This window comes from Streptopelia decaocto, assembly GCF_964273445.1.
Source record: "Streptopelia decaocto genome assembly, chromosome: 6".
NCBI lineage: Eukaryota > Metazoa > Chordata > Aves > Columbiformes > Columbidae > Streptopelia > Streptopelia decaocto.
The window spans coordinates 58,577,290-58,602,297 of NC_138660.1; the positions used below are offsets into that span (position 1 = coordinate 58,577,290).

The window sequence follows — 25,008 nt, forward strand, 5'->3', positions numbered from 1 at the left end:
CAACCAAGTCTCCTCTATTTCTGTCCCATTTTTCCTCATGTTTCTTGATTCACACATCACTGCCAGAAAAACACACAGCTGCAACGAGCATCAGTTTTCAGAAGACCTCAAAGACTTTTTTTTTGGCACAACGAAACATTTTTTATCCTACTCGGAATAAAGAACAGTTTTCATAGCACGGTATTTTAATACTGTGACACAAGTACTGGTAAAAATGTATTTAATTAATAACCTTTTTATTAACTTTGTAACTCTTCTTAACTGCATCTGAAAAACACCGGTAGTCAGTTTAATAGAAAAAAAATAATTACTGAGAAAATTTTAACAGCTTACATGAATGCCCAGTATGATTCCTCCTCCCTCCATGTACACCTGCAGTTTATAAGGATTCAGTCTTTCTGAATCTTGCATTTTATTATAGCGAGGATTTTTCTTCTAGTACATAGTTTCTACTTAAGTTCACCTGTGCTCTCTGCACTTAGTGATAATATATATTCTATATGTATATATAGTTTTTTAAAAACTGGTAATGTAAGAGGTTATATATAATTATTTTCATCTGGTCCTCAAACAGAATAATTTCATATACAGAAACTAGAAAAGAAACCCAGCACAAACTAAATGTACCAAGTAGTACATATTAAATAATTACAACAGTAATTGGAAATTCCTGATCTTAGTCCTACACTGATCAGTCAACTAGGGGCTACTCCACAGCCTCTGGGATTTCTCTGTCATCCACAATTAGGGTATGAATAATCCCTTCCTTTCGTTTTCCACTGCTGACAGCCTTAATGCAGCAGCTATGATCACCAACACTGAAGTGAGTTTCAGTCCCATCTTCTACAAATTCACCCTGGGAGAAAGGAGACAAGAAAAGAAAAAAAAAACAGATGTGTTATTTTAGTAAAATAAAAGCTTGAGTGCATCAGACTGTTTCCAAAGCAAGATCCCTTGTAGTTCCCACAATTAGAACTGTGACAAATGCAGCACAAATGCTGAACAAAGCTGGAGGATCTCAAGCGGGGCTTTGCCAAGGTGTCCAGTTAAAGCTTTGTGGGTATTAGATGACAATCAAAATTCCACATAATCAGAAATGGTAAAGTTAGACTTTGCGAATTAATATAATGCATCCCTGTAAGTAAAACAAAACCAGAAAAGACAGTTTCCTTCAGAACTGTGCAGGCCAGACAATAAGTACCACACAAACCCGTGCTGAAGTGGCAGTAGAATGTGAAGTAGTTGGTGCTTTCTACGGAAGGACAAAGAGATCCCTGAACAGTTGTGTGTTTTGGATACCCAGCTCCTGCTGCGGTTATGTCATTTCCTGTTACGGATTTTGCCACACAGGGCTGTGTTTTTGTCATCTTCCAGAGGGCAGAAAAATCTCTGCGCTGCTCTAATGCAAGCACAGTTTGACAACTAAGCCTGTACTCACAGGTTGCACAAGTATCTCCTAGTGCATTCTTTACACTATAGAAAAGGCTGAGAACCATTAAGAGCAGAACTTCTGATTCACTGAGAGAGGATGTTTCTTCCACCAATTACCAAAGAAACATTTGGTGAATCTTTTCATCCTGTTCTCAAGTACAGCAAAACTGTTGATTTTAAAATTTGCCCTCATCCAGGGGCTTACTTATGGCAGTAGTAATGCCAGTGACAACCCTCTGGTGAGAAAGCACATCCTGCAAGGATGGGGAAGCCTACATAGTATGCATATTGAAAGCCATCATAATATAAAAAGACACCAAATAGATTAAGCCTTCTAGCTGTCAACCTGCTGTAAAAATTAAGGCAGATGTGACAGAAAGACAAGATTTGATTAATTCCAATGAGACTGTTAAGCTCCAAGTATTAGGGACCATCTGTAGGGGGGAAAAAAAAAATTGTGAGTCATAAAGAGACTTCATGTGTTCAACTTTCAGGCACCACTAACATGAGCAGGTTTGGATGAGGTGGCTCTACACACTGCATCAAACTCAAGTCCCTCGCACTCTCCTGAAAGTTTTCTCACTAAAAACACTGCACAACTGACCCAGAAGGTTTATTTTGCTTGTCTTAAACGTGTAAACAAAAACATTCTTTATCCTTAAACACACAGATGTTCAGCATCCTAACAGAAATAGTGTCAGTTATAAAATACAGCAAAGGACATTTGGAACAGACTAACAGTGCCCTGGCTGTCTAGGCGTAGGCTCATACTCTGTGGTAAAGTGAGGTTACATGCCTCCCTGGGGCTTATTTTGCTAAGCTTAGGTTATCCACCCACAGCCTGTGAAAGCCTTTGGAAATGATCACGTACCGCTGTTTCCATTTTTTGACCATTGCACCACACATCCATAGTGTCCTTTTCTGTGAAAAGAAAACAAAAAGTAGAAAGAACAAGATACCTTTTTTTCCCCCTACAGACAAGAAGATCGAGGATTAAAATAAAATCTTGTTGACTTTTACTTTCAGTTCCCAAAAGAAGTTCCTAATTAGCCCTAGTACCTGGGCTACAGGGTTTGTATATTGGGGAGATGGGAGACTCTGTTATCAATGGGCAAACAGCTTTTGCTATGAACATACATTTTTACGTCTCCCTAGCCCTGACCATTGACATTGGGTTGTTCTGAATATCGTCAGAGATATTCTGACATTTTTAAACTGAAAAACTTGAAGATGGTGCATCTAACTCTTTGTATTCTTAAAATCTCCTTTAAAACTCAAGTACCACTTTAAATATGAGTCTTAGATTTTTTTTCATTTGAAATAGAATATTCTTTTACTTCTCCCAGCACATCCTCCTTAAATTACTTTGCTCTGGAATTCACATTACTGACAGTGCCATCCACAGGACATTAGTAAACAGCTGAACGCTGCTTGCCTTTTAAGTAAGCATAGGGAAGTTAAGTCTGAGGAAACTAATCTATTTCTGGCATTAAAATTGTCCTTCATCCACATCTCCCTTCATCTCAGGGCAGTTTATTCAGTCCTGAGGCTTAAGAAGAAATCACAGCTCACTGTCTCTTGTCTCCAGGTCTAACCATGCAGCAATACTTAAGTAGAAGTTTTCCCACTAGATGCCACAGACAAATTCCTCACGGCATCGGTTCCTCCCATCTGCTTGTAACACATTTGGGAAAGCAGGGCACAGAGGATGAATGTACCGCCCTACTATTAAGAAAGTGAAAAAAGCGGAAAGTTTTAGATTAAATTTGTAGTTAACAAGTGATGCAGAAAAAAGGATGTTGGTTAATCAAAAACGTAAAATAACATTGTCACACTTCATCAGTTACAGACTTCTTGACTTTGGCTTATGATTTTTGGAAGGAAGGCCTCGTTACGAAACTTAGACACACAGCATATTTGATCACAACATGTTAACACTTGTACAGCATGCTTCACCTGGAGAACTGCCTTGCTAGGGCAGCTCTATGGATACAGAAGCCATATTCCTTCCAATTTTTTCTTTCAATTTCTTTAATTTTTTTTTAAGTCTAGCCCATGCTGCTGTAGAACAGAACACTGACACCAGCCTCACACATGTGTAACAAGATAATTATTTTTCAGACTGTCTTTGTTATCTAATTCCAAATTTCCAGACCACCCAGGATTTAACACGCTAACCACTGAACTGTGCTTTCTCTTAATTACCAGTTATTAAGCACACACAGGTCTATTCAAAAGCAGCAACATGAAGTATTTCAATGTTTACTTACCTAGAACAACTCTATAGTCCATACCACCCAAGCTCAATATCCAAGTGTTGGTTGTTTTTGACCTGTTCTCCATATACTTCTTCAGGCTCTTTCCATTGATCTCCAAGGTATATTCATATGCAAAGCCACTGACTGCATCAATGTTAATAGTAGCTTTTGTTTTGGATGCTCCAACAGTGAATGTTTCTTTACCCACTAATTTAAACATCCATTCTTTTCTTATTAGTTCCTGTAGAATAAAACAAAGACAATGGGTGTTAATTGATAAACTTGAATGCATGTTTTAGTATTAAAAAATTGAACTGGAACTCAGGAAACAGCTCAGTAGTTAACTTATTTCAGCATGAGTAAAGACACAATATTCTGTATGTCTAGAGTGCCTCTGCCCAAGGACAGCAAAGTATTCATGAATACTCACACCTTAATAGTGACTGAAAACAAAAAGAATAATGCAGTTCATTAAATTAGATGAAGTTAATTAACTGAATATACCTCAATTGCATTTATTAGTCTTTTGTTTGTTCTGATGCCTGTTGCATGGAAGTGCACTTATACAATCTGTATCACAGTGAATTTTGAGCACATAGCAATTTCACCTTTCCATCAACATAGACAACACGTTTTCCTGAAGTGGTCCCATGTTCAAATTCAATCTTATGAACACCATCACTTAAAGCTACTTCCCAAACAGCCACCAAATCTGTCATCTTCTCTAAGTGGCTGTACCGAGACCTATGGAAACACCAAAAAAAGTAAATTAATTGTCATTGAAAGAGTTCAGCTGCTCATGTCTATAGTTCAAAGCTTTACCGCTTCAGGGCAAGTCGCATTTTACAAATGAAAAATGAGACTTGAAAGAATATGCTTACAGAACTGCTTATATTTTCATGTTTTTCAAACATTCAAATATGACAAAATATAAACAGTTAAACAGGCTCACTTTGACAAACACCATACAAAGATATATATACACAATATATATAAAAAAAGACATATGTAACCTCTAAAACGTCCATTTCAGGTGACAGTTACAACATTATACTTAGGATTCAGATGCTCCTGGACAGTTCTGCAGTTTCTTGGCAGATGTTTAAATACAGTATTTTGATTGGTCTCCAAGAAAGTGTTTTAGCTTTCTGAACTTGAAAAATCGTCAAGATGAGCACTTTAGCGATTATCTGTTTGAACGATTTGTCGGCAATTTTTCTCCTAAACATTGCCTATGTCATTCAGAAACGCAGTTCTACACACACAGACACCCACAGGAGAGCAAATCTGGCAAGACATCCTTTCATTTAGCCATGGAAGCCATGGCTATCTTTCCACATCTGCTCATACCACAGTCAGGATTCTTTACCTTACTTCATCTTCATAGATAGTAACCTCCTCACGGGATGCCATAGTAACCAAAATGGCTTTTAATCCAATAAGCAGCAAGAAAAAAAAAAAGAAAAGCAGAAGAGCAGCAAAGTGTTGAGGCCTAAATTTCCCTGGTTTTCTCCATTTAAAACAAAGGCCATTTTTAGAAGCGTCATGAACTATCATGCACTACCACATATATGATGAAATACAAACATTATTTTTCAGTTTAAACAAAAAGGCAAATTTAAGTATTCTTTTACAAAAGTAATATGTGCAATTTATCCTAACTTTATTAGCACATCACGCATTTGTGAGTAATTTGATGGCAAAATGGTTCGTCTAGCTTGTGAGCAAAAGCTTAGAAACTAACAACCTGACCAAAGCAGGAACTAAATCCAGAGCTGCCCATCCCAGTCAGAAACCATAACAAACTGGGGACTGTTGCCACCTCAGGGAAAGTAAAATAGCACAGGCAACAACAATTTAAACCTACTAGGTTTTCTAAACCACTCTAATAATTTTCAACAAATGTATTAGCAATTTGCCCTGGCAATTCAATCATAGTGTCTACATGAACCACTTGCTTCTTAGGTTTTTAGGCCATTGCTCTGTTTTACAATACTGCTGACTTATTTTCAATTTTTTTTTCACTAACATTAATTTGTGGAGAGCTATCTGCATTGTCTGTGCATATCAGAAGCATAATTTAAGTGCAAATGAGTGAATTTTCGATAAATTGGACTTTTCAGTGAAAAAATAATTAAGTAAAGTTGTAAGCTCTAGGGTCTTGTGTAAGCGTAACAGAGGAGTGTGAGCATTTTAAAATCAAACCTCCTTCACTCTGACTTAAGCTTCTATTTTAAAAGATACTCAAGTACACTGCTGTATTACTGTCTGTGGTTTTATCAGTAATGACACACATCTCTGTTCACTGAAAAATAAGCTTTAAAAACAGTGAAACCATTTTGGGGACATGAGGATTCATTTCTCACAGTAGTGAGCAGCGTACACCACCTAATAAATGCCAGGGAGGTTGGTCGTGCAGTGACAGGTTGATTTCTGTGAGGGCTGGTGTCCCCTGGCACACAGGCGGGGTGTATTTCTGTGCTTCCCCCTTACCCTCCTCCCCAAAGCAGCAGGCACCAGGGGCTTGGGACAGACCCAGGGGCTCAGGACAGACCCACGCTTGTCCCTACCACCTCATCCACACAAGAAGCGGCCTCAGGCACAAAAAGAAATGCCAAAAGAGGTGGCAGCTGGCGCATGTCTACAGCCGAACCACAGAGATGGCATCACCCTTGGCAGCACGCAGCCCTGCTACAAGAATCTTAGCAGGTAATTTAAGATCAATGTTGAAAGGGTTAGGAAACATCTTTCTTATGGAGAAGCATCTTTCTTAGGAGACTGAGAGAGCTGGGTCTGTTCAGCCTGGAGAAAAGAAGCTGAGAGGGGATTCTCATCAGTGTTTATAAATATCTCAAGAGTGGGTATCAAGAGGATGGACCAGGCTCCTTTCAGTGGTGCCCAACAATAGGATGAGGGGCAATGGGCACAGACTGAAGCACAGGAGGTTCCATCTGAATATGAGGAGCAACTTCTTTACTTTGAGGTGCCAGAGCCCTGGAACAGGCTGCCCAGAGAGGCTGTGGAGTCTCCTTCTGTGGAGATGTTCAAAACCCACCTGGACACATTCCTGTGTGATCTACTCTGAGTGAACCTGCTTTAGCAGGTGGGTTGGACTGATGATCTCCAGGGGTCCCTTCCAACCGAAACCATTCTGTGAAACATCCCAAACACTCTTGTAATACACTTTTTTTTTTTTTTTTCTGAGCACAAAATCCAGACTCCAGGCCAGCTTTGTGTTCCGAAGGGCAGTGGACACGGTCCGAGTGTGAAGGTTCTACCGTGCCTCCTCCATCAGCAGATGCTGCCGTTTGCCCTCAGACATTTGTTCCCTGGCTGGGACCCAAGGGAAGGGATTTGCACTGACCACCCAGCATCTCATTTCACCATGTATTGTGTTAATCAACTCAGCAGCCCAAAATGAGATTTACTGCTTTATACACAAGGACTAGTCCTAAAAACAAGAGCGGGATTACTGCTCTGCACCCACCTAATCCACTCCTGCTGGCAGACACAGCCAGCGCTGCACTGGGAACTGCATGAACTGTATAAACTCCCGAGACAGCGAACACCTCCCTAACACTCACATTTATTGCCAGCAAAGAGCTTTATTAAAAAAAAAAAGTCTCAACAGCGACATTTCTAAATCCGTCCTCAACCAGCTCATTGCACGTCGCCATGCTGCCCTGCACCCAGCGGGAAGGCACCGCTGCCTTCACACAGCCCTGCCGGCACCCACAGCCCTCCCTCACAAAATCACAGGATGTCAGGGATTGGAAGTGACCTCGGAAGATCATCCAGTCCAATCCCCCTGCCAGAGCAGGAACACCCAGATGAGGTTACACAGGAAGGCGTGGAGGAAGGTTTGAATATCTCCAGAGAAGGAGACTCCACAACCTCCCTGGGCAGCCTGTTCCAGGCTCTGTCACCCTCACTGAGAAGAAGTTTCTTCTCATATTTAAGTGGAACCTCCTGTGTTCCAGTTTATACCGATTGCCCATTGTTTTATCATTGGTTATCACTGAGAAGAGCCTGGCTCCATCCTCCTGACACTCACCCTTTACATATTTATAAACATTAATGAGGTCGCCCCTCAGTCTCCTCTTCTCCAAGCTAAAGAGCCCCAGCTCCCTCAGCCTCTCCTCATAATGGAGATGCTCCACTCCATCATCTTCGTTGCTCTGCGCTGGACTCTCTCCAGCAATTCCTCGTCCTTCTTGAACTTAGGGACCCCGAACTGGACGCAATACTCCAGATGCGAACAGGCGGCGGCACAGGCGCTCTGCCGCCTCCTCCTGCCCGCCAGCCCGTCTCCAAGGAGCGCGGGGAGACGCTTTCCCCGGAAAGGCGCCGCGGTGCGAGCGGGCAGCTCCCAGGCGCCTGCCTCTGCCTCCCGCCCGGCCGCTGCAGCGCCTGAGGAGCGGTCAGGCTCCCGCGGGCCAGCCCGGCCGTGCCCGCCGCTCCCGGCCCCGCTCCTACCTCCGCCGGCCTGGCCTCTCCTCCCCCTCGGCTCCCTGCGCCTCAAAATGGCGGCGTGCAGCCAGCGCCGCCCCGCGGCCGTCCGCGTGTCTTCCTGCCTCCTCCCGCACGACCGTTAACCTCCGCCCCGGGCCGCCGCCCTCCCGGCTGGCCCCGCGCCTTCCCGCCGCGAGCAGCCCCGTACGAAGCAGTTTCCCGCTACCGATGGGGATCTCCTGAGGCTCCGTGTCCCGGTAACCGACCCCCTTGGTGTCCCCCCTCCCGGGGCCGGCGGCGGCGCGGGGCCCGGCCCCTCCTGGAGCGGCTCTCGGCATGACGGAGGTACCGCGGTGGAGCTCAGGTGGCGGCTGTGGCTGATTGGTAACAGAGCAAAAAGAAAACAAACAAAATAGATCCCTAAAGTCGGCATCCGCGGCCACTGAGGGCTTCTCTCGGGACTGGGGCAGGGGGCCGGGGGCCCATTGGGGTTTTGAAAAGGTAAATTTTGGTCATTGCATGTTTGCCCTTCTAACAGGGATCAGGAAGACTGAGTATACTGTTAAGTACGTTTTTTCCCTAGCATTTTTTACCGGTCCTATTGGAAATTCTCACAGGCTCTCATATGGAGGCTGGGACTTCTTGGGTCTTCGGGGTCTGTTTGTTTTTATTTGGGGGCATTTGGTGTCCCCCACTGCCGGCACGACAGGGTGGACAGGAGGCCGTGAGCTGATCTGACAACTCAGGTTTCCGCGTTTTCTTCCCCTTTTCCAACTGCAGCAGGAGAGGGCAGAGTGGGAAAACCTAAACACGCTGTTAATGCGCCATGGGTTGAAACCCGTGAGTCTCGCTGCCCCCAAAAGCTGCAGAAATATATCAGGTAAGGAAATGCCAATTGTACACGTTTTTGTATTTTAAAATATCAACCTTAGGTTCATAAGGCATGTCTAAAGCTGTTGCTTCCAAATGGTAGCAGAGATGTGATCTTCTTCAGCTTTTAAAAGCCTTTAATGACAACTTTATTTTCTGTATCTCCAGATATGTTTGTCTTAGACAGTCAGTCTTCTTTAGGAATAAGACTTGCATTAAAAACGTTGCTGGAAGACACTGACCGACACCAGAGAATGATGCAGGGGCTTATGGAGACTAATCACTCTCTAAGGTAAGACACAGTGGAAGGAACTTACTTGCTAATGTAAAGTATCATCAGTGTCTGTCTTCTCCCAGGTGGAGCTCCTGTCACACCTGAGGCCTAAGACCATTTTTCTGAGATTTTTGTCCAATATGCAGGAATGTTGGCCTAGTTCCTTTTCAGCTCTTACGTTATTTCATCTGCCACTCTTATTTCATTCCCATACCAGCGTATTTCCTGTACCTGCTGCCACTGGCTATTATTGACTGTCATCAGATAATGTTTGTCATGTCTGTCCTTCACAGGATTTATTCATTTTTTTCAGAGATGAGATACGACAGGAACGAGGTCGTGCATCTCGGCAAGAACAACGGGCTAACGATTTGGAAAATGTGGTGAAAAACATTAAGTCCAAAATTTGTCAGCTGGAAGACGAGGCAATAGCTAAAGTTTGCCAGCAACAGAATCAAGTCAAAGAACTTCAAAAAGATCAACAGGTTTCCCAGGTAATTCAAATGGTGCTGTCTGAGGATTCAAACTTTTGACTTGTTTTAAGAGCTCTAAAAATATTGATTAAAATAAACATGCGTCATAGAGTTAATACACTATTTATAGCTAGGATTTTTCGATCTATACAGAATTTTCTAGTGATAACTTGGAAAAATACCTGTATTCTACTTTCACTGCCTTTTTAGTATGGTTACAAAAGAAGTATTGAACTTCCTTGGGACCAGGTGCCTACTTGGGCATGTAAAGCAGTCTCCAGCATGTGGGTTAGAATAATTTCACATCGCTCCTGTTATCTCTTCACAGGCAAAATATCAACAGCAGCAGGAAAAGCTGCAAGAACAGGAAAAGATTATTGCCCGTTTGCAGAAGGAGCTCAGCAAAGTGGGGATGGAGGAGCAACAGCGTGTGGCGACTCAAAACAAAATGTTTTGTTCGTTTTGCAAGAGAGCTCCAAAGTCTCTCCTGGATCAGCAGTAAGCAATTTTCTTACATTGGTGAATGGTCTGTGACAGTAAATGAAGAAGAGGATTTTAAAGTAACTCAATATTTATATGAAAAAAAAAGTCTGGAGACCTTAGGAGTGTAAGCAGAAATATGAATTGTTGTAAAGGTGCATCAATGCAGTAATTTTTTTCTTGTATAACAAATGCGAGCTGGATAAATCTATGGCAGAAAGTGAAAAATTATCAGCCTATGTATACACTAGGTGTCAGCAAAGAGAAAGAAATGATCCACTCTGCTCTGGAACTGCAGTATGGGCTGGGGTGATCTCATTCTGGGGTTCTAACGTTTTAAATGTAAATTAAGAAAAACAACAAACATAGTAAGGCCCCCCCCAACAACCAACCAGCCAAACAACCCACTGACAACCTGTCCAGTTTGTAGTCACTTCTGGTCACTTCTGAAGTGCAACTGGTCTTCGCAGCTGCTGACTGCAGGTTTGCTGTAAGGCTTCCCAGGTCCTTTAGTGACAGTTCTGAGGAAACATTCTGTGCCTGTCTCTTGCAGTACAATCTCCACAGTTCTTCTATAATCAGAAATTTACCACTTCTCAGGCCTCAGATGGCCGTCACTTTTTTGTGCTGATGTTGCCTGGTTTTCCAGGCGCTTTTAGTTTCTTTGGAGACAGATGTTCTTGCCTCCTGTGGTAGTCGCTGAGTTTGGGACTCTGCCCTGCTTGTAAGATTGCTGGTAGAGGTCATCACAAGATAAGGAGGGTGTCAGGAGGATTTAGCTTTTGTCTCCTCTTGAATAATTTCACCACTTTTAGTCTAGCACAGAGTTAATGTCTCAAGTTTTTTGGAAAACTATTTGTTTGATATGAGAGAAGCCATTGTGATGCAGTCACTCTGAAGTGCAGTGCAGTTCTGTAAGTTGGCCTGTTCCTGTGGGGTGGTCACAATGTCTTTTGGGCATGATTTTTTTGAGAATATCTGAAATTCAAGATACCGTTTTTCCTTTCTTCAGGTTCCTTTGTCTGATTGATTATTATGAATCTCAAATTAGTCAGATGAAAAAGGAGCTAAGGTAGGTCTCACCTAGTGCCTTATGGTTTTACTGTTTAAAGTTATTTTATTCCCTACTGTTCTTAAAGTTTGTAAAGGTAAATATTTGTGTTCCAGACATCACTAGCATGTAAGAAACAGCTGAGAATTGTAATGGTCTTGGAAACGTGGATTCATCCTGGAAATAGGTGTTAGTCAAGCTAAGTAGCTGCTCTTATCAGGAGGCCAGTATAGCTAGGAAATGGGGGGTATTCAGAGACACTTGAGCTATAATTCTTTTGGTTTTTGTTTTTCCCCTTCTCCTTTTTTCCTGGTTCACAGGGAATTACTGCATTAGCTGTGCTCAGTCAACTGATCGCCCTAAACAGAAAGAAAATCAGCTTTTCAGCTCTATCGCAGTGCCTACGTGGTACAAAGCAACCAGCAACCTGAGACGTTCCTATAATTGGAGACTATTATCTCAAAAACTGAAATGGGATTTGCTTGTACTGGAATTTATCTGGAGGAATAAGTGCACTTCATTAGTACATGAAACAGCTTCCCAGAAATAATAGAGCTGTGGATCTTAAGGCAGATTTTCTATTCTGTTTACTTTGCAGTTTATGGAAACGTTCTTATCATACGTAACTACTAACTAAACCAGCTTGGATCTTTGAGGTAATTGAATTACAGTAAGCTGAAACAATTTATTTTTCCTAATAGGCAATACAAAAAAGATGAAGACCAGGTACAAAGAGAAGCAAAAAGCAAGGAAGAATTCTTAAATCTAGATGCTACTCCTAATTATAGAGCACTGCTGACGGTATGGAACTGCTAAGAATAAGTCAGTGCAGATCTCTAACTGGTGACCCTTCGAGAGCAACATAGAAACATATGTGTTTGATTTCTATCCCCTTGTTCTTACCGTGTCTTCTGAATTGGGTTTGCTGTCTTCATGCAAAGATTCAGTACGATGTTGTGAGCCGTTGTTGCTGGGGGCTCAGCAGACCCTCCTTCATCACAGGTTCTCCACCTGTGGCCTAATGCAGCAGGCTCTGGATCTTGGTGAACTAATTGCTCATCCATGCCATCTTGCTATATAGGCACATGGGAACCCTTCTTTATCTATACACACTTTAAAGTGTTCAAGCTTGTTGATTATGGAAGGAGCGAAATAAAAGAAATAACACAGTCCCATGTTGCAGTCTTTCCAGAAACAACTTACTGAAACAAAAGCCAGGAATGAACAGCTTTTGCTTGAAAATATAAATCTCAAGAAAGACTTGGAACTAAGGTAAGAAAAGACGCATATCTTCCTTTGTAAGAGCACTTCAGTAGGCTTGACTTTACAAAGAAAGAAACTGAAAGCACCAGCAATTGTGAAAGTGTAGTGTGAAATCTGTCTTTGAAAGCAATTCACAGAAATAAGATATGGGAGCAACAGTCAGCCATCCCTCCCCGTACTGTTAACAGCAACTACTAGTGGTTATTTTGCTGCTGTCACATAGAAATGTTGCAGAATTTCATTCCCAGAATGATGTTGCAGCACTGGCAAAGCTTTCTTACTTTTTCTCTTGGCTGAGTTTTAAAGACACCTTGAAATGGAAGACATATAACACAGCACTTTTTCTTCTTAACAGGCCAACTGTACAGGAATTAAAACTTTACAAGCACCAGGTGAAAAAACTAGAGAAAACTTTAAAGAAAACTATCCAGTAAGTATATTTCTTCAGTAACATTCACGAGTCCTCTGAACTTTTTAAGGCAAAGATCCTCTGATACCGGTAATGTCGACTGCAGCTTATGAAGTGTGTACTTCATCACTGTTTCTCAGAGCCTGGCTATGGGCAGCAAATGCTGCTCTATCTCTGAAGACACCCTGTCAATCTCTGAATGGGTGGCATGGTCCCCAAATGGGGACACAGCAAGGGGTCTGTCATTGTTTCATTTTGTCTTTCTGGATTTTATTTGAGTGCTATCAACGGGACCAAATTGTGATGTTTGCTGCTTCCGTGAGCTATAAAGAAAGCTACTGGTTACGTTATGGGTTAAGAAAGGGAAAGTATGAGTTGGCAAAATGATGCAGCTATTCAGGTTATGTCCATATTATTCTTAGAAATTAACTTAGTTTTTTTCTGAAACATTACTAAGAAAATACGTTGAAGGTATTAGAGATCCAGTACTGACAAATTGTTTTATCTACAATTTCACTGACTCATTTGTGCATATGTATACTGAAGGCTAAATATTCTATAGCATAAAATGTAGCCTGAAAAAGACATGACTTTAAATGTTCAGTTCTTCATTTTACATTGTGAGTATTTAAATGATCTTTTCTCCTATGTAGTGGATATGATTCAGATGGTAAAGAGAGTCATCTTAGATTCTGCAAGAAGGGTAGTGAGCTATACATACATAATAAGCCAGGACAGATGTTCAAGCAGAAGCAGATAAAGACTGTAAGGATGGAATTTGACTCTTTTGAGTAAAATTCTGAATTTCAACTCTTCAGCCATGGTAGAATCTCTGGTAACAGAACAACTGTACATCTGGTGGTGTCCCTTCTAAATTAGCATGCAGTCTGGAATAACCTCAACCTGGAGACTAGAGATTAATTAATTATATTTACAAACACTATGATATTCTTCATCTAGTCCAGTTTGTTGGAATTCTATTTGCAGGCATCATAAAATAGAGACTTGACTTTGTAGGTGTAAGTGTATGTGCAATATACCTGGTTCTCTAATCAGGTTGAAAGTATTTATCTCCTGCTGAGGCTATTTGTGTGACTCCTCTGTGTATTTGGTGTGTAGATCTTCGGGGAGCAGTTCCAGAGAAAGAGCAGAAGAAAAGAAAGAATCTGAGAGTATTGCAGGAGGAGACCAGCTGCAGGCAGTTTGCCAGCAATACTTACAGGTGTGCAGATTTTATCTGAACTACCTGTATCTAACAATCTCATAATTCAATATAACGTGTGAGTTTTGTTTCACTATGTAAACTGAAGCACATGATTTTGAATCTAAGCGTTCAAATGAAGTTCTGTACACAAGATGCATAAAGTTCTGCACTTGGCAGTTCATGTAGGCTTTTTTTTCAATTGTTCTTGTGTATCTTGGTGTAAACTACCTGAAAATACAGCCAGCAAGCAGAAACTCTGTTGGCAAACATCAAATCAGTGATTTTACTGAACTCTTCCCAGGACAGGGGATTTGTTCAAAGTCTTGGGCAAAACAACAGATCCTTATATTCAGTTTTTAATATGCCTGAGCAGATAGTAGCTTTTATTTTTCCTTTATTTTTTTTAAAAAAAAGCAAATATAGTAAAACTTAGCAAAATATAAACTGTGGTAGTAACAATGCCTCAAGTAGATAAATGATAAATATCACTCTAAGGCAAGTATATCTGCATTACTTTTACATATCTTGTAGCTACTATATTTTTAAATATTTGAATCTATTACTTATTGATAGTAACTTATTGGAGTTGTTTATGATTTAATGTTTAAACAATCATGACTGTAGCGGAGAGGGATTTTATTATAAAATGTCATATGTATTTGAGCAATAACATTGGTTATTTGGTGTTGAAGGTTTTGTCCCATATTGATTCTGTTTTGCGAAGTCCAAGAGCTCCTCCATTGATATACAGGCGCAGTAAGGGGCTGGTGCAAAATTCTGTTAAAGAAAATGGACAAGAATGTGGATTTGAGCACCTTCCGCTGACAATAGAAATGTGGGCAGATCAGCTAATGGCCCTAAAGGTAACGTGTTATTGTACTTGGCTTTACGTTCCTCCTTTCATCTGCTGACTACACCTCTGTCTCTCCCCACACGTAGGGTTTTCTTCTGTGTGTGTAGCTTTGGTTATTGCCTGCCTTGGTGTTAAATTTGAAAAATAATTCTGCTGTCCATTTATACACCACTTTAAAACCATAGTAAAGTGAAAAATGTGCAGTGTGCCTACACGCCAGAGATGTTTCTCGGTGTACATTGTCTACATGTGTTTGTTCACTGGCTGAGTTCCTGAGAAGACACTTAAGCTTTAGAGTCTCTGTATGTCATACATTAATGACAGTAGATTATCTTTCTTCATTTTGTCTTGCCAGAACAGTAACTTTTTGATCTAAATACAAGTGAATAAATTTTACTTAAAAACAAACTCTGTGTGACCAACACTTCTTATTTAACTTAAACTATAATATATGAAGTACTTTAATTTTTATACTGTGTTCTTTTTAAATCAAGGAATGTAAGCAAAATGCCGTTCTTAAATTCCATGAAAACTAAAACCTGTCTCCAGTACTAGAATGTTTTTGCATATAAGAAACAAAATCTGCCCGTTTCTCTGATTAAAAACAACTTTTAGAAGTTACTAAAATAAGTTGTGTCCCCTCCCTTCTTTGAAAAGGATTTGCATAAGTCCCTGAGAAAAGTGTCTCTGGAGTTGGTGCCCTGGCACACTGCAGATCCACAGGATAACAGAGAATCCGTACGAGTTGAAGACCTCCAGTTCATGGTAGATGCAATTTTGGAAGAAATAGAAAATAAAGAAAAGGTAACTCCTATCAGGGGTTTATAACCACAAGTTACTATGGAATTCTTAAATGTGTTCCTCGCATGGTGATTAGATTTGCGTATTTGAAAGCCTCGTGGGGTTTAAGCAATGGCTGTTTGAAGATATTCAATAGTCAAAGACTATTTTAACATAATGGATAAATTCACCTTGGGGAAGACTGCTTTCATCAGAGTCATTTGACCAGCGCTGAATTTGCATTGCCCTGTAGTCTTGGGTGTTATCCTGTTCTGTCTGTTCCTGAGTCAGCATTGAGAGCACAGAAACGTACTTACTGAGAAGAACATTTTCAAAAGACTATTTTGGTTTGCTGGATATTTGTGTCTGAAATCTCTCTTTAAAATGTCTTCATATTTAAGAATATTTGAAATGTCGTGATTTAATAAGGGAAGTTACACCTGTTTTTCTTCATAGACCAGTTTTAAGAACATTTCATGGTTTAAAAGCCGCCTTGCTTTGTTAAGCAAGAACATTGACGAGTTTTTCTTTCTGCTTGCTACAGAGCAGCCAGACACCGTCCTTGCCAACCCTGTTTGCAATAGTCTCTCACTTCCAGAAGCTGTTTGACGTGAATTCTCTGAATGGTGTTTATCCACGAATGAATGAGGTTTACACAAAGCTTGGGGAAATGACCAACGTGATGAGAAATCTCCACGAGCTCCTGGGACTAGGTAAAGACTGACCACCTAGCGTTTGTTCAGACCATTCCAAAAGGAAGAAGAACACAAGTGAAAGGCTGATGTCTTCACAGAAAATATGTGGAGCTGCTGAGAAATGAGTAAACTAGGTATATTCTTCACTGCGAAGATAAAAAGAGGTTGCTGTCAATTAGGAGTTTAAATAGCAAAACCTATTATTTGTAAGCCTTTAACAGTTGCTGGGGAATAGCAAGGAGGCAGAAGAATGGAATAACAGATGAAATGGATTATTTTTTTTTTTCCCACAAAGCTTTTTCTTGTGAGCTGATTTCATAATTCTTCTTTACCACCTTTCATTCTCTACTTGAAAGATGACACGTTGAAGAAAAAAATAACTCAACCTCTGCTCTAGATTTCTACTCAGTAATTCACTCCAGTGTAATTATGTCCAGTCCTCAGAAACTTCCATCTTAGGGTGTTAAACTTGAAAAGCTGTTGAATGTCGGAAACTGAGTGCCAGTAATTGGGGGCAGGCTTGGTGAGTGCCCAGTGCCTGTTCCCTCGTGGTTGGTACTGCTGGAGAGCAGCAGCTGCTGCTGCTCCTGGGTTTGAGGTCTGGCTGCGGTGCAGGGCGTACGGCCAGAGAGCTCCTGAGCCCGGCTCAGGAGGGGAGTGCTCTGCCCGCCTGCAGCCAGCGCCGCAGCTCAGGGAGCCTTGTGCCTCCCTAATAGTCACAAATTAGAGGATGTCATCTCCAAGCCTAGTTCTTCTGAAATTGAGGGAGAAAGGGACAAGTAGCCTGTTACCTTCAGTCACAGCAGCCAAAGCAGGTAAAATCCAATACCAAAAAAAGTTCTGGCTGTTAACAAAGTACTTATTGAGCAGGTTCCTTGTTGGCCTAGCCCTTATGCTGTGCTTCTGCTATGCTGCGGCAAGCTAACCTCTCTCTGTATATAATTCCAGTTGGCTGATTTCCACTGGCATTATAGGGTGCCCTTTAGAACCATCTCTGCTGTGAAAATACGCAGCTCTGACAAGTTTTTTAGCCACTAAAGGCTTAGTGAGAGATTTACCATTCCTGCTAACATTATTCCTGACTGCGGGCACGGTGTTTTCTGTATGCCCAGATGCGTGAAATACAAATAAAACCTGTGCACCTGCAAGAATTGGATTGTGTCTGAAATAATTTCCTGTTATCACTGCTACAAGAAATACAAAGTGTTTGTTTTTCCACAGACAGTTCAGCTCCACCCACTGTGGTAGTGGATACTGTTGGGAAACTGTGTGACATAATTAATGAGAAGGTGACTGAGCAGGTCCAGCAGCTTCTGGGGACCCAAGACATCCACAGGTATGTGGGGCTGTTCCACTGGTGCCCATTCTTCAAACATCCAATTTAGTAATTGACACAACTGGCTAAACCCAAGACTGAAAAACTTGAATAATTTGTTAAAAAGTTGGTGACCGGTGACAGTAAAGGGGGTGTTACCATCTTACCTGAAAGAAATCTTGAATACTTTCAGAAGGATAAAGATGGCAAAGAGAAAAATTAAGGCCAGAGGATTCCAAAACACGGTGTTGGCTTGAATGGATAAGGTGATCAAAGCAGCTTATTAAGGATGTGTGTTTCATAAGGAGACAAAGCAAACACTGCATGTGGGTGGGGAGGAGAAAGTGTTGCAAGGTTTCAGCTGTAATATTGAAGTGTATTAGTTGCTAAGAGAATGTATGCCTCAAACTGCCTACAAACATTTTGGGAACTGGACAAATCCCGTTCTATCCTCAACAGACTAGTAGCAGCCAAAGAGCCTGCATTCAGCACGTGCTCTGCAAACACACTAGAGATGAATTGCAGCAGGCAGCAAGTCTGACACATGTTGAGTGAACCACGCGAACTCCCTCAACCTTTCTGCTCTCCTCACAGTTTTAACTAGAGAACAGCTGCTTATAAAACATTCCTTGCTCCACCTCTGAGGCAGCTCTGTCAGCCACCCTTAAGCAGTATATTTAGCATACACAGACTAATGCTCCAGTCCAGAAATTACCTAGTGCCATGTAAGGAGGACAGAAAGGATGTATATAGGGCAGAAACAGTGACAATAGAGATCCTCTTTTGACAGCTAATGCTTTTTGGGTGGAGGTTTCATTTTTGGTGTAGATGGTTTTACGTACTACTAAGTAGCAGTGTTTGCAGAAAGTCATGACATAGTATGGCAAAACAGCTGAGGAGATGGACTTAAAATACCTTTGCACCTCTTATCTGACAATCTCACTTGCACATTTCAGTATAATCAATAAGCTAGAAGAGCATGAGTGCTTCTTTCCACCATTTCAAGCTCTCATTCAAGATTTGCTCTGTCTTCTAGGTGAGTAATACTTGCAACAGCTGTAATTAACTTCATGCCAATGCTTCCTCCTAAAACTTCAAATAGCTAACATGTGTTTTGTTTACTCGTGATGTTCTAAAACACAAGGAGCATGTGAGGTAACGTGCCAACTTTTGCCTTGCTCTCCTTTCCCTCCTTCCTCAGGAAGTGACCAAAATACTTTACGTTGCATGTATTCAGTCATATAACTCATAAGATAAGCAAAATAGAGTTTCTTCCAAAAGCATTAAATGTGTGAGGAGTTTATATCATTTCCTAGCTGTATTTCTAACATTTAAGTTACAAATTTGGCTGAATGTGAAGATTTTCTGAGTACATACACCTTACCTTTTATGCTTTTCATTCTGTTTCAGAGATCAGTAACCTGGATGATATTTTACCTACTGTACAAAATTTGAAATTAGTAGCTAGTTAAGAGTTACATCTTGCTAGAAAAGACCAGATTGTCTTACTTGTGAATGTACCTGTTGATGCAAATGACATTACACCTACCTCTCTTTTCCTAATGAACAATTTCAGATTTTTTTACATAAATAAAAGCTACTGCATTTTAAAATTTTTCTTAGTTTTTGTTTCATGGTCAATTTAAGCAAAACGCTGTAAGTGCTATCAACTGGTCTCCTCAATCCTGGAGTGAGAACCACTACACTGAATCAGTCCAGGAAACTGAACCCAGCACAAAGCCAGACGTGCTATTGCCACTGAGCCCTGCGAACGCTGCTGACACAGGCAGTATGAGATAAGGGTGCTCTGACTCCCTCATAGCCATTATACTTTCATCATTTTCCTATCTTTGTTTTCTGGGGAGCCTATTTTAAAATGCTGTTTACATCTTCAGATAAGTTTGGGAATAAGTTTTTGTTACTCAGTGAGCATTCCTTCTGGTTAGGGACAGAGTAGTCTAGATTACATTAATCTTGGCCAAAAATATTTGAAACTTGCTTTGGGTGGTGGTTTATGGGTTTCTGCCTAGCACACATTTGAAGTTACCATAGTCGTATTTCAAAATTCAGTTTTAGAAATGCATAGATGGAGTTTCATATGCAAGACAATCAGAAGTTTATTGTACAGAAACAAGTACACCAAGCTTCCAAAAATATTTTGGTATATTTTGCTCCAACACTACTAAAGCTTAGTTTGCAAGACTCTGCTGTTCCTTAGGCAGAGTGCTTTGCGCTCAAGATATACAAGGTTTTTGAAATGTACTTTAACGAACAAAACATGTTAAGGCATCACAAAATAAAACCTTTATGACAACTTAGTAAACTAATCTCCCTGCTTTTGGAAGCTCATTATATACATACCTGCAGCCACAACCTGCTAAGAGACCTTTGAACAGCGGAATATCAATTTCTTAGTTTCTCAAAAAACAATTCATATTAGAGTCTTAAACAGTTTCTTTCAACAGGTTCTGTAGCCTACAGATGAAAAATGCTGTTTAAAAATTTATTCTTTTAAAAGTACAATGAATTCATGTTAAAACAACATGAATAGAACCTTGGGGAAATGAGACTGACAAGCAAAGTAATGACACTCAGGCGACAGTCTAAAATATCCCCAGGTTCAACAGGTCCTTAAGAGAGGATTCATACTTCAGGGTTCTTTGGGGAGATATGCCAGAAACAGCAAAAACAAAGGACTTATTTTTTAGGGACAACTTACTCCTGTGTGGGTTTGTTTTTTGTTGTTTTGTTCTTTTACTTCAGTGAGAACAATTTTCTAAGTAGGATCATTAAATTTACACGTCCTGAGCCAGAGACTGCTTCAAAGTTGCAGTTATTGTTCAAAACACATTAATTACAAAAGAGATATATACATTCATATAAAGTTGAAAAATTAGTAACTTATGTACTTGAGAAGAAATCAGTTTTTCTTGCGTCTACACCTTGTCAGTTCATACCTGCAAGACAAGACACAGTAAGTCAGTATAGTAGTTTCAGACTTTCTTTAAAGGTTTAACTGGCACAACAGAGAGATCTTGGGCTGCCTTACTGAGTGTGCTCCATAGGCAGCATGGCAAGGGAGGGTGCAGAGGTGGCCTTGAACTCCAGCTCTTTACCAGGAAACTCTGGATGTGTCATTTTTCTCCTACTCCCATAACTGCCGCATGCTCACGTGGGACACAGACGTGGGGAAACTCGGGTTTCCCATCCTGCTGGCCAGGCCAGGCTCGCTGCCCGTGAGGAGGGAAGCTCCTGGACTACCCGCGCTGCATTCCTTGGCCTCCAGTGAAGGAGAGAAGGAAGAACTACAACCACTGCTATTAACTACAGACGTAGAAGGGGAAAAAAACCCCTTTGTTCTTAATCTTTGCCTCAGACCAATGCTTAAGCTGTAACTCTGAACCACAATGAACATACAAGCAAAACTGTACGTGGCTTATAATAGTTTCTATAAATGCTTTGTAATGCAAGTTTTATCTTATATATATATTGCTGATGAGAGTATTAATTTAGTTAAGATCATTATCCAAGTTAAAATTTGTTGCAAGGTTGCTTTAATAAATATAATTCTTTTACTTATGTGTCCCAGTGGCTTATATGGTAACTTAAAATATGCTGAAGACTATAATTGACACAGGTCTCTTATTAAAACTGTTTCACAGGGCGGGTGTTGCACTAGTAACTGGATTAACATACAACTTAGATAAAACTACCAGATTAGTTCAAGTTAGTCCTGCGTTTGCAGGTCAAATATTATTCTTTCTCATTTACCCGCACCCAACAGCAGCCATGCAAACTCCCAGCAAAGCAATTAGCAGGGTTTGAAAGCACAGACATGGAAACTTACCACTGTGCAAAACCTTTTATTAAGTCCTCCTGTGACAAGTCAATCCGCACCTGTAAAATGGGAATTGTATTTCTTTCCATATTATTCAGCATACCAATGGATTGGCTAAACTGGCTCTCCTCCCAAGGCAGACCCACTTTCAAGTGCTAGGGCTGCGGCTCACGCTCAAGGGAGAACCAGCTTCTTACTAAAAGGTTGTTTGCAGATTGTGAGTCCTGTTACTGAGGCTTAGTTACTAGAACCGCATTTTGGGATTACAGGAGTCGCTCAGTGTCCAGCTCTATTAAATCAGGTGTGGAGCTTCTTTAAACCTACCTTCCCCAGCTCCTTCCTCTCCTGTGAAATGAACGGCCTGCTGTTTTTCACTGCAACGTCCAGCGTCCTTTTCTTGACATCTTCCAAAGATTCAAAAAATTCAAACCTAGAAGTTGTAAAAGGAGAGACTTCAGTCAAAAATTAAAAGCCGATAAGCATCAGTGGCCAGAATACAGTGACAGAAAACAGCATTCGTGGCCAGAGTAGGAAGACACAGAAAAGGCAATTCAATAGTTTTTATACACATTTTAAGAAATCTCTTCAGGCCTCGTGAAAGACGATGACACTGTTGTTCTGGCTGTTCTCCATGCCAGGGGGAAGGAGGAAAACACATATCCATGATGAAATGCTATTTACCATCATTTTCTTTCCCCTTCATGGAAGATCAGCATGTTCTCCATGCAACCTTTATTACTCAGAGGAAATAGCCCAGCCAGCCCCCCAGGTTTACAACACAGGCTTATACCACTTTAAGGGAAGACAAAGGTTGAAACCCGTGGCAATTACATTCTTAATGGCCCTGACTCATGCCTCTGGCACACATGTCTAGTGTCAAGAGAGCTCTGTCCAGGCTATATCATTTAATTTCTGCCCACCTGAATAGCTTTTCCTCAAGTCAGAGCTGTAGAACAGGTAATGTGTTTTGGAGCTGAGCATTGCTCAACCTACTGTACTTAATTGAGGATGTGCAGCACACGTCGATACTGAGGATGAGGAAAAAGGGATGTTGTTCCTAACAGCTGTGCTGGCACTAAAGTGGCAGAGTACATGAGACCAGGCAAAAGCAAAATCCACAACTCTAGTGTTTTAAGTGTTAAAATGAAATATTTATAGTCTTTTCTCCATTTCCGACCTACACTGACATACACAGAAAGGACTCGACACAGGAAAAAAAGCCCTTTTGTTATCAGGGGTCGTAACTATTTCAGCAGCAAGCATAATTAACATTTTCTTACTTCTCATCATATTGGGGGTTCAGAGTTTTTTTCTTAACAGAAGTCCTCTTCCTGCTTGTCCATCTTCTATCTGGAAGCAGGTATATACGAACATATGGATCTACTCCACGATTGGAACAGGGTACTAAGTTTCTGTTAAAAGAAATACAGTGTTGACAAGCAAGGCAGGTTCTCCCGCCATGTGTTTTAATACCTTGTCCGCCTTAGAATCTCACCAACCCATCATCGTTCATGGTCCAAAAGCATTAATCTTGGTAGTTGGGAACATAAGCAAATAAAACTTTAAGGATGTGAAGTTGAAGAAAGTTTTAACTTCTGAGTGTATGGCCGCTTATCTGGGCTCCTAAATTAACATTTACCAATTCAGTCATAGTGATGCTGCACATGCTGAAGTCACCAAGTGCTGAGGTGTCTCAGCTGGGCAGCTTATGCTGCATGTGGTTCTGCTCCAGCTTTGCCAAAGGTCCGACACGAACTCAGAGAGCTCGTTCCCCCTTTCTTTACAGATGTACGCAACCGTCAGGCTCACCTGCAGCCATTCACCAGCACGACAAGGCTCTGCCGTATGGACGCGTACCGCACCGTCAGCTGGATCTCGCCCAGGGGCATTTCAGTCCCGCTGCAAGACAGTTGCGCAGTCAGAGCTTTGCAATACAGATACCAAACAGACCACGCGCAGACCTAGCAGCACGAAACAGGACACGAGCTTCAGAAACTGGTGATGCATTTCCAACCAAAACCAACTTTCACAGCACTGTTCTTCTGGCATCCTGTTTGCTATCTAGAAAGCAGCTGAATCACAGAGGTTCTGCAGAAAGAGCGCTCCCATCAGCACCAGCACTGCCCAGCCTGCCTTCTGTACAGGTACCTGATTTTGGTCTCACAAATGGACAAAAAAGAACCTACTTGGTCCACTGCAGATGGAGCAGCAAAGTACAGCTTAGCACACCACACAGCTCCTTCAACAATGTCCATATATGCAAAATGCGACCTTTTGAATATTTCATTCTGCATGTTATTAAAGTGGTTTCAAATCCAAAACATTGCTTGAAAATCATTTAAGAATGGTTTATAAATGAGGCCCCGTTCAGAGCCAGAGAATTTGCCAATCCAGAAGTACCAGACTCAACAGCTGGAGCTGGGTTTGATGTTTAGGTTTATAACTGCTCTGATACTTTCTTAATTGAGATGGACCTTCTTTGCTACTTCAGTTCATTAAGGATTCTACCAGCTCCATTCTGCGCCCCAAGAGATTTGAGACCCAAGACTCCAAATGACTTACCAGTCTTGAATTCAACTATATGCAACAGTGCCCTATAAAACCTAAACCTTCCCAAGAGAAGAGTAATTCAACTGGAAGAACCACCTACTTATGAAGGTCCAGATTGCTGCTACTTAATTCAAAGCAAGAAGAAGGCAGAGAACCCAGCGAGACAACACTGGGCGCAAGCCTCATTTCTTGTACAACGGGCAACGTGGGCACTACCGCTGCTCTGGTGTGCAACGCTGACGACGGGTGCTGCTCTGGGTTTTGCTCATGTTCTGTCTCATTAAGGCCAACAACAGTTTCACTTGGTTCAGGCGCTGCTGTACTGTCAGTTGTGTCCAGGTCTTCTCTGCTGTCCTTTTTTGGCAGGGATTCAGGCCCTGCAGAGTCTTTGCTCACTGGAGGTACTTTTGAGACTTCTGGTTTTGGTGGGGAGGGAAACTTCTGCTGGTTTCCACCCTTCTCCATGACACGCACAGGACCTTGCTTCGAGGCACTGACACCAGCCTTGACTCTTTGTGGATCGGGTTCTTCAACATTCAAGGCCTAAAAATCACAAGGGAGAGAAATAAGTGCTGCTCCCAAAGCGCTGGGGCTAATGGCAGCATTACCATCTAGGATGAAATTTCACCACAAAACTATGGCAGCGAGAATCTGCCATTAGAGATGAAAGAGGCCTAAGGGTTTAGCTGTGACATTCTCTTCCCCTGTCCTACTGTGTATATATTTAAGTGTCTAAACACTGATCAAGAGTACAGTGAGAAAACCATTCTTAAGTATCAGTCTCCCTTACTGTTTAGCAGCTTTGATTTCCC

The 25,008-nt window shown here is 41.4% G+C and overlaps 3 protein-coding genes across 6 annotated transcripts in view; 1 reads left to right on the forward strand and 2 right to left on the reverse strand.

The window, feature by feature from the left end:
• Positions 1–203: 203 nt before the first annotated feature.
• Positions 204–8,273, reverse strand: FAIM (Fas apoptotic inhibitory molecule). The gene is made up of 5 exons (XM_082056243.1): positions 8,166–8,273; positions 4,298–4,433; positions 3,702–3,930; positions 2,303–2,352; positions 204–856 (listed from the first exon to the last, which is right to left on the reverse strand). The coding sequence occupies exons 2-5, from the start codon at positions 4,406–4,408 to the stop codon at positions 707–709; spliced, it is 540 nt and encodes a 179-aa protein (XP_081912369.1). The 5' UTR covers positions 4,409–4,433; positions 8,166–8,273; the 3' UTR covers positions 204–706.
• Positions 8,274–8,348: 75 nt separating this feature from the next.
• On the forward strand, positions 8,349–21,361 carry CEP70 (centrosomal protein 70). Of its 4 annotated transcripts, none has more exons than XM_082056238.1 (16): positions 8,349–8,486; positions 8,922–9,021; positions 9,180–9,303; positions 9,599–9,779; positions 10,087–10,256; positions 11,251–11,310; positions 11,991–12,090; positions 12,473–12,561; positions 12,908–12,982; positions 14,081–14,183; positions 14,858–15,028; positions 15,676–15,822; positions 16,343–16,511; positions 17,715–17,829; positions 18,765–18,844; positions 20,992–21,361. In XM_082056238.1, exons 1-16 carry the CDS (start codon positions 8,478–8,480, stop codon positions 21,201–21,203), a joined length of 1,905 nt encoding a protein of 634 aa, XP_081912364.1. In that variant the 5' UTR covers positions 8,349–8,477; the 3' UTR covers positions 21,204–21,361. The 4 variants fall into 4 exon arrangements, with proteins under 4 accessions (XP_081912364.1, XP_081912367.1, XP_081912365.1 ...); XM_082056241.1 differs by lacking the exon at positions 20,992–21,361 and adding an exon at positions 19,219–19,421; XM_082056239.1 differs by having other exon boundaries at positions 8,361–8,505.
• Positions 19,562–25,008, reverse strand: part of ESYT3 (extended synaptotagmin 3) — a 31,795-nt gene continuing 26,348 nt past the window's right edge. Inside the window, exons 18-23 of the mRNA XM_082056237.1 lie at positions 24,297–24,739; positions 23,456–23,545; positions 22,927–23,058; positions 21,971–22,076; positions 21,656–21,705; positions 19,562–20,765 (exon numbers count right to left, since the gene is read on the reverse strand). Coding sequence (XP_081912363.1) covers positions 20,729–20,765; positions 21,656–21,705; positions 21,971–22,076; positions 22,927–23,058; positions 23,456–23,545; positions 24,297–24,739 — 858 coding nt within the window. The 3' untranslated portion in view covers positions 19,562–20,728. The remainder of the gene's footprint in view (positions 20,766–21,655; positions 21,706–21,970; positions 22,077–22,926; positions 23,059–23,455; positions 23,546–24,296; positions 24,740–25,008) is intronic.

Excerpts from the sequence above, each read along its gene's own strand:
- CEP70 (XM_082056238.1), top strand. Across the intron at positions 9,304-9,598 it reads GAGACTAATCACTCTCTAAG|AGATGAGATACGACAGGAAC; the intron begins GTAAGACACAGT and ends CATTTTTTTCAG. Across the intron at positions 9,780-10,086 it reads AAGATCAACAGGTTTCCCAG|GCAAAATATCAACAGCAGCA; the intron begins GTAATTCAAATG and ends ATCTCTTCACAG.
- FAIM (XM_082056243.1), bottom strand. The coding sequence starts at position 4,408 with ATGACAGATTTGGTGGCTGTTTGGGAAGTAGCTTTAAGTGATGGTGTT. Across the intron at positions 2,353-3,701 it reads GGACTATAGAGTTGTTCTAG|AAAAGGACACTATGGATGTG; the intron begins GTAAGTAAACAT and ends TTCTTTTCACAG. Across the intron at positions 857-2,302 it reads GTCAAAAAATGGAAACAGCG|GGTGAATTTGTAGAAGATGG; the intron begins GTACGTGATCAT and ends CCTTTCTCCCAG.